Source organism: Eucalyptus grandis, chromosome 10 (assembly GCF_016545825.1).
Source record: "Eucalyptus grandis isolate ANBG69807.140 chromosome 10, ASM1654582v1, whole genome shotgun sequence".
In the NCBI taxonomy this organism is placed as follows: Eukaryota; Viridiplantae; Streptophyta; class Magnoliopsida; order Myrtales; family Myrtaceae; genus Eucalyptus; species Eucalyptus grandis.
The window spans coordinates 17,100,413-17,108,461 of record NC_052621.1 but is presented as its reverse complement, the minus strand read 5'-3'; the positions used below and the strand labels follow the sequence as shown (position 1 = coordinate 17,108,461).

The following is an 8,049-nucleotide window of genomic DNA, read 5'->3' as shown; positions in this document are numbered from 1 at the left end:
AACAAATGCATTACTTAACTACCATTGTTATCAAACTCAGTAATTTAATGATAAATAAAAGTAAAATCACCCATGTTGAGAAAGTTATAAATTCAGGATTAGGATTCCACCTATGATGGTATGATCCCATTCGAACAATGCCATTTAGGCGAATCGAAAGCATTCGAAGGAAACCAATTGAGTACAAGGATGAGCACCAAGATTGCAAAAGGCATATAATAATAAAGGCAAAAAGCCAAAAAAAAAAAAAAATTTTGGGGAGAGGCGGATGTGGCAAAGTCCCTTGTTCTTTGCACGGTCCCCTCCTCGCAGGTAGCTCCGATGTACCATCAGTTCTTGTTAACCGGCGGCTACACAACAGTTCGGCCAACGTTGTGTGCGTTACGTCCCACTTGCGCAGACACACATTCCAGGTTTAAATTTAATTCCACATCTTTTTCCATGTCTTCTAGATCACCATTGGCCCATGCCCACCTCAACTTTCCCTCTTGCCAATAGCCGTGTTTGTTTATTCTCTCTCTCTCTCTCTCTCTCTCGTCTCTGCGCAGTCTCTTTCTTGAACTGGGTCGTCCCCCTCCCCCCCACCCCCCTCGAGCCTTGACTCTGACCCAGAAGCCACCCTAAAGATGGAGGCTTGCGGGGCTGATCGTGCCGACCCAAGTTCAGGCTCTTCCCTTCGCCAGGAGCTGATCGAGGGAATTTGCTGAATTGGCTGCTGAGCAGGTACGGCTCACGGTTGTTGTTTTTGGGTTGCTAGAAGAAAAGCAGAGGAGGTGATTCCTGCGCGTTTATTGCTTTCTTGGAAGAAAGCGTCGTGCTTTGGTTGTTCTGAATATGATTCTTCCTTTTTGTTGGGGGGGTCTAGCTTTCTGGGATCGGTCGGAATTGGGTTCTGCTTGTTTTTTTAATGGCTGTCATGTTTGAATGCTCGAGTTTGGGAGGTGATAGAGTGTATGTGGTGGAATGGGTCCTATCTTGTGCCTCCGAGCACGGAGGGTGTGTGCCCATCTGGGGCTTATGATGTTTTTGTGAAAATACGTGTTTGCTTAGGCCATGGCTAGTTGGTGATCCCTTGGATTCATTGAGTAACAGAATCGATTTCTCTTGGAAATGAATAGTCCACACCGATAGCTGGGAGGCCATGGAAGGCAATTTGTCTGCCCTCATGTTGCAGTTTCACATTCGTCATATATCCTTTAATGAGATTTGAATGAGTGAGAGAAATTGGCCAAGAGGTTGTGTAATTCGTGCAATTGTGATAGGACTCTTCTTCAACCCTGAATCTTTCTAGTCTAGTGAACAATACATATTTCGCACAAAAGCACCATATCCAACTTTTATCTCTCCTTCTTTCATTCTGCCGACATGAAGTTTGTAGACTGATTATCTGCAAAATTGTCTTTGCTTGTTTTGATGATATATGCCGCTTCGAATGATTTATTTCCACTTTGTTATTAATTCTCGATCAGGTACTTGTACAGTTGTACTAGACACAGCTTGTTTAGACTAGCATGCACATCTTTCTATGAAAATTATTTGACTAAAGATGATAATGTCCGATACATGACAGGGATTCTGCAGCATATCTGCCCTTCAAGATGTTTGATTTGTTTGAAGTCCAAAAGCTGTTGCAGAATGAGTCAATCTGATTTCATTATCATTGGTGTCTCTGTCGGTCTTGCTCTTGTCATTTTGCTAGCTTCGCTAGCATTCTTCGGCATAAGATGGTATGAGAAACATGCTCATCTTCGCAGATGTGCGAATGAGCGTAGTGTGACCACCCTTCCCATTCGCATGAATGGATTAGACACGAGCACTGACTTCAGTGCATCGTTGTCGATCTCAATAGCCAGTGGGGCATCGGAAAACCACCAGAAGAATTCTCCTTTTAACTGGCGGAGTCACCAGAACAAAGAATGGCTTGCATCTGCATCAGGCATACCTCGATATTCTTACAAGTATGCAAACTGACTATCCTCAATAGCTCTAATGTCCTTAAAATTCCCCTTCAACTACATATTCATTGAAATTTGAAATTTGATTCCCAGATATTTTCAAGCTTTTTTGAAGTTTATTAATTATATGGCGAAAATATATAGATGGTTTCTGTTGTGTCAAATGGAAGATCAATGTCCCATAAGTTAATGCTCTCTTTTCTTATTGTACGCATGTATGGCTACATATTTAGTCTTTCTCAATGAATGATATTGTTGCTTCATAGCAACTCCTGATTTGGGAAACAGGGGAGCATGTCTCTTCCATGCTACATTTCAAGCCATGGGCAATAGTTCAAATGATTGCAGGGTGATCAGATCTTTTCCACACGTATCATGTTCCCAAAAACTCTTGTAAAATTTAGTATTTTCGTTAGTAAAGTTGTGTGAGCCTTTGCACATATGCAGGGACATACAAAAAGCTACACAAAACTTCACTACTCTCATAGGACAAGGTTCCTTTGGTCCTGTATATAAAGCTGTGATGGCAACTGGGGAAATTGTAGCTGTCAAGGCGCTTGCCTCTGATTCAAAACAGGGTGAAAAGGAGTTTCAAACAGAGGTATGGGCTGAAGCAACATTAGGCTGAAGGAGCGTATAATTTTTATAAATATAATAGAGTACTTGTCTTTAGCCATGTTCTTCATATTGCAAAACGTTTGTGAATAAGTATATGCATATATGGACAAATAGGTAGCTGGATAATAGTCACAGGAGAATGTATGGCAAGGTTCGGAATGGTGGATATTATCAGAGTTTTGTGGGATTATTTTTGTGCTTCTATAAAATCAACTCAATCACTGCAGGCAACTTTTTCATAGCATCTTCTAAAAGAATTTGCCCTAAAGCATGCCAAGTATTTTTGACTTTGTTGATGCTATTATAACTTACTCAACTAATGCAGCATGAATACATAATTGAGCATGTGTGCACTGTGCTGAAATTGAGTTCTTAAATGAGGGGACCTTCTTATATAATCCAGGACCAAGAGTAGCAAAAGGCAACTTGATATACCAGTTACCGACCATGTGATATCCTTACCATTGAATGCATTTTCCCTAGCCTCTTTTATATTTCAAATCTTTAGCACGAGCAACCTTTTCTCAAATATGGATATGGAGATTAATATAATATGCTTTCTGAAATAGTCAATTATCATAAATCGCATTTGGAGCAAAAGTTTGCCAATGACACAGTCTCCTCTTTTGCAGGTGTCTCTGCTTGGTAGATTGCATCATAGGAATCTTGTAAATTTGGTGGGCTGTTGCGTAGATAAAGGGCAGCACATGTTGATTTATGAGTTCATGAGTAATGGAAGCTTGGCAAATCTTCTTTACAGTAAGTTCAAGGAAACTCACTGATCTGGAACATGCTACACCTTTGCTATGTACATGTAAATTTCAGCCTGACGTGCGATGCATGTAAAGTTTCCTCAATTCAAACTTCCATTTTTGTGATAGGTACAGAAGCTGCTTCACTGTTTCGTCATGACTGTTTCTTTAACTTTATTTTGGAGTCCCTGTTGATAATTTTCTTGTTGAATATTCGTAAAATTAGGGTATTGAAATAAACTTCAACAAATTTCTATGACCATTGAACTGTTAGACTCAAAATTAGGAAATAAAATTTTATTGTCGATTCTCTTTGATTCTCCTCTAATGCTTATTCCTTATGTCAAAGTTTCTGGCTTATGTGGCTGCCTACGTTCTACATCTGTAGCACATTGTGCAGTAAAATACGAGATATAGGTAATGATGGCCAAGTAGAAAAGGTTGTAAAGTCTTGGCATCACTGTCACAAAAATTGGTTTACTCTATTTGTAGCTAGTACCAAATGGCATCCACTTCCTTTGTTATATTGATTGGTCATCTTAGTATTAGTGTTGATGACTTGTGACAGTAAATGCCCATGTCCATTTCTTGTACCTGCTTGTTTCCTCAATTATGCAAGTGTACAGCCATATGCTTATTGTAGAAGCTCAGCCTATTATTTTTCCCCTTGTTACATGTTTAATGCTCCCTTTTGTACATGTAGTAGTGGATTTGCTAATAAGATTTTTCTGCTGCACAATGATCCAGATGAAAAGGAAAGGGTTTTGGATTGGGAAGAAAGGCTTCAAATTGCTCTTGACATATCGCATGGAATTGAATACCTTCATGAAGGGGTATGTTTGCTGACATTAGCTCTTGCTTTTTATGATAAATGGAATATTCGGTTCTCTGACAAAAAAGTTTTGAGCAGGCAGTCCCACCTGTCATACATCGTGACCTAAAATCTGCAAACATATTGCTAGACGGGACCATGAGAGCTAAGGTAAGAATCTTGTGCTCTTTTACATTCAATTTTTAATGTTTTTATGTCCTATTTATGGTATATGATGATGAAATGTAAGCTGCCCTGTGCATTTTGTAGGTGGCTGATTTTGGTCTATCTAAGGAAGAGGTATTTGATGGACGGAATTCTGGCCTGAAAGGTACATATGGCTACATTGACCCAGCATACATATCCACGAACAAATTCACTACGAAGAGTGATATATACAGCTTTGGTGTTATCATCTTCGAGCTCATTACAGCAATTCACCCCCACCAAAACTTGATGGAATATATTGATCTTGTGAGTATTCTTTTAAATCTTCACAACCTTTTTTGTTCTGTCATCTGTACATCAATTCAAACTCATTGGTTGCATATTCTGGTTTATAGGCTTCGATGAGTGCAGATGGTGTTGACGAAATACTCGATAAGCGACTGGTTGGGAAATGCAATCCCAACGAAGTACGAAGACTAGCTAACATCGGTCACAGATGTCTACATAAATTACAGAGAAAACGGCCTTTGATAGGGGAAGTTTCACGGGCTATATTGAAGATAAAGGAGAGGCGCCTCGTTAAAAATGACGAAGCGTCTTTTGCGAGATCAGATATATCCAGAACTGTAAGCTTAATAGAGGACCATCAGGTGGAGCTGAGTAATATGGCCAGCATGATGGAGAGAGATTGAACTATCGCTTGTTTTTCTCCCCTCCTGGTTCATCACTTCTTTTCTTCCTTTCTTTGTTTCTTTTTCTTCTTCTTTTTCCCTTTTCTTCTCTTGTCTTGTTTTAATTTCAATTTTCTGGTTTCTCCTGTCATCCTGATCTGTTCTAATTTTTGGTAAGCTTTGCCAGAGCATATAGAACGAGGATGTAGGTAGGTAGATGCCAATGAGCTTTTTTACTAGTTGAAGTAATCAAAACGAGTGGTGTAGATGACCACCCATGATGTTCAAGTGAGCTCAGCTGTCTAGTTCTTGCAAAGCATATATTGGTGGCCCAAGACGCAAGAAACGGTTCCTCTTCTCCTGTGCACGTCTAGTTCCTTGTCTGATATCATAGTTTTTCTGCGCACCTGAGATGTACTTGATGGATCTCATTTCTCATAGTTGCCTTCACGTTCTTCGTTGTATGTTGTGGCTGACCTGAATAAAGGCCCGCATTGAGCACAAATGCGACGAATTATAACTGTAGACGCGTTCAAAACTGGCGTGCTGCCTTCACCCCTCTAACGAACCATACACGAGTGTTAACTTGAGTAGACCAGTAGTCGAGTGTCATCATCTTTGCTCAGCTTCAAGAGAACTACAAACATCATGCGTGGTAACTCAAAAAAATGGTTTAGCCTCCATCGATTAAGCTTCCATAGGTTACTCGGGTCCAAATTTGTGCGGAGAATAGGAAGATGGTTGTACCACACTCAACTCATCCCAATCAACCCTTGGATAATTTGACCTCGAACATAAATACCTTCTAGTTTTTTTTTTTTGGTCGGTCCTGCTCTAATCTTACTCTAACACTTACTCTCGTTCTTTGTCCCGCTTTCGGGCGTGGGAATCAAAACTCACTCTTGAAATGAAATCGTCCTCACCTCAATCCCCCTAAGAAGGTGGGGATTTGAATCCCCCACTTCCTCCTTTCAAGTTGGAAGGGTGGCCACTAGAGCGAACCCCAAGTGATTAAATACCTTCTAGTTCAGAAAACCTAAAGTTCAATGCATCATTCATCACTTAAGAAAATTAGGGATCGAATCGGACTTCTAAATAAGAATATCATATGCATGATTCGCATTTGTAATACGTTTAGGTTTCATGTTGCTTTTCTTTTCATTTTAGGACTAACATTTGCCATTGGGAGCCCCAGATGAACTTGATAAGTGGCCCGGCGAAAGATTCAGTGCCATTTTTTTTCACTTAGTCAAATGTGGTGGGGCCGAAACGGAGAAAAACCAAGAAAAAGGAGGAAGACTAGGTCAATAAACAAGGGAGGTGGGCGCCCAGTCAATTAAAGGGGGCCAACAGCTCCCGAAGCGAAAAGAGGGAAAGAGCGGAAAGAAAAGAAGGGAAAGAAGAAAGAAGCAGGTTTCAGCCGCGCAAGTCAAGGAAGTTTCGCCAAGCCAAAAAGGAGGGTGGTTTCACGCGTACAAGTTAAAAGGAAGTTTCGTCAAGTCAGATTTACATCGCATCCCAACGTCCAACGTTCGATAAGTGTTTGCGCTTTCAATTCTTTCAATCAAAGTAGTTTTTGGAATTAGCAAAGTTTTCTCAAAATCAAGCTGCAAAGTATAAGTTTTGAGTTGATGAGTTATGGGATTTCATGGAAATGATGGATTGTGACACCGTGAAGTTGTGGAGTTTGACGGGAATTGTTTTAAAGCAATGGTGTTGTTGAAGTAAAATTTTAGGGTTTCATGTGTGAATTACGCGTTGCATTTAGATTTGAGTGAGAATCATTTTATTAGTGATTAAGCTTAGTCTAGTCGTTTCATAATTGAGGTGGAGGTTTTTTTTCAGTTTTGATGTTGATTTTCATTTAATTGTTAAGATTACGATATTGTTGCTCACATTAGGGGTAATCGGTTCCCGGTCCGATTCGATTCCACCTAGGAATTAGAAGCCAAATCTGGAGAATTGGTTCTCAATTTTTGGGATCGAGGACCGACTCGGACGATCCTAGGATTCGGTCAATCCAGTCCGGTCTCATAGAATAGATCACTTAGCCTAAAAAATTAAAAAATTCTAAAAAATATATTAGAATTGTTACTATTTTTGAGGTTGATCACTATTTTAAGAAATTAAGAATATATATATACACATATATTTTAAAAGAGTCAGTCTAGTCTGCTCCAATTCTGCCCCCCAAATCGAGAGCTGGACAAACAATCACCAGTTCCATTTCTATGGAAGCGAGAACCAGACCGATTCCTCTAGGAACCGAACCAAATAGGCCAGGCCCGGTGCACTCTGAGTAGTTTCTAGTCTGGGTGGTCCAACATGCTCACCCCTAGCTCGCATAACTATGCATTGTTTGGTTTGAGCATACCCAGATGAGTGGTGCTATTTCTTTAGTGAATTTATAAGTTCATGTCCTAAAAGTGATAAAGATTTGAGTATTGTGTGAATTATTAAAGTATAATTTTTGCATAATGTCACACCCCAAAACTAACAAGAGTGGGGGACACAGCCGCCCTTTCACCCAAAAAGATGCAATCTCAAACATAACCAATAATTTGATATCAACATATATATCTTGATCCATATATATTTTAGATAAAACAATAGATTGATTACAATATCATAATTTCTATAATCCATAATACATATATATACACACGCATCTCGGAACTCAGTCAACCCGACAAACTATCAATAACTATAATATAAAACTCCCTTAAGCCATACCTAATATACAATTCTTAAAAGTTTTCCACCGATAGCACTCTTGCCCTATATACAGCTATTTAAGGACTTGAAAACATGAAATACGAGTTAAATGAACAACTATAGTCTAGTGAGTAATACATTTCTTCTAAGCATATCGAGCAATTACTATACACATTCAAAATGCACACATAAACCCATTTACACCAAATCAAGAATACAACAAACTTCAAGATCAAAAGGGGTTATATATATTATAGCAGAAATACTCATTTATATTAGTAATATCGAAGACATCAATGGTCCAACCCACTTATCAATCTCAATACACATGTCAATGATCTATTCTAATGACCAATCTC

At 39.3% G+C, this 8,049-nt stretch overlaps 1 protein-coding gene across 2 annotated transcripts; it reads left to right on the top strand.

Annotated features, from left to right (window-relative positions):
- Positions 1–559: 559 nt before the first annotated feature.
- On the top strand, positions 560–5,429 carry LOC104422055 (calcium/calmodulin-regulated receptor-like kinase 2). 2 transcript variants are annotated; one of them, XM_010034275.3, is made up of 8 exons: positions 560–723; positions 1,571–1,958; positions 2,403–2,556; positions 3,206–3,332; positions 4,073–4,158; positions 4,236–4,307; positions 4,407–4,610; positions 4,700–5,429. In XM_010034275.3, exons 2-8 carry the CDS (start codon positions 1,636–1,638, stop codon positions 4,994–4,996), a joined length of 1,263 nt encoding a protein of 420 aa, XP_010032577.1. In that variant the 5' UTR covers positions 560–723; positions 1,571–1,635; the 3' UTR covers positions 4,997–5,429. The 2 variants fall into 2 exon arrangements, with proteins under 2 accessions (XP_010032577.1, XP_039158684.1); XM_039302750.1 differs by having other exon boundaries at positions 561–723; positions 1,755–1,958.
- Positions 5,430–8,049: the final 2,620 nt, after the last annotated feature.

Excerpts from the sequence above, each read along its gene's own strand:
- LOC104422055 (XM_010034275.3), top strand. The coding sequence starts at position 1,636 with ATGAGTCAATCTGATTTCATTATCATTGGTGTCTCTGTCGGTCTTGCT. Across the intron at positions 1,959-2,402 it reads ATACCTCGATATTCTTACAA|GGACATACAAAAAGCTACAC; the intron begins GTATGCAAACTG and ends GCACATATGCAG. Across the intron at positions 4,611-4,699 it reads TGATGGAATATATTGATCTT|GCTTCGATGAGTGCAGATGG; the intron begins GTGAGTATTCTT and ends TCTGGTTTATAG.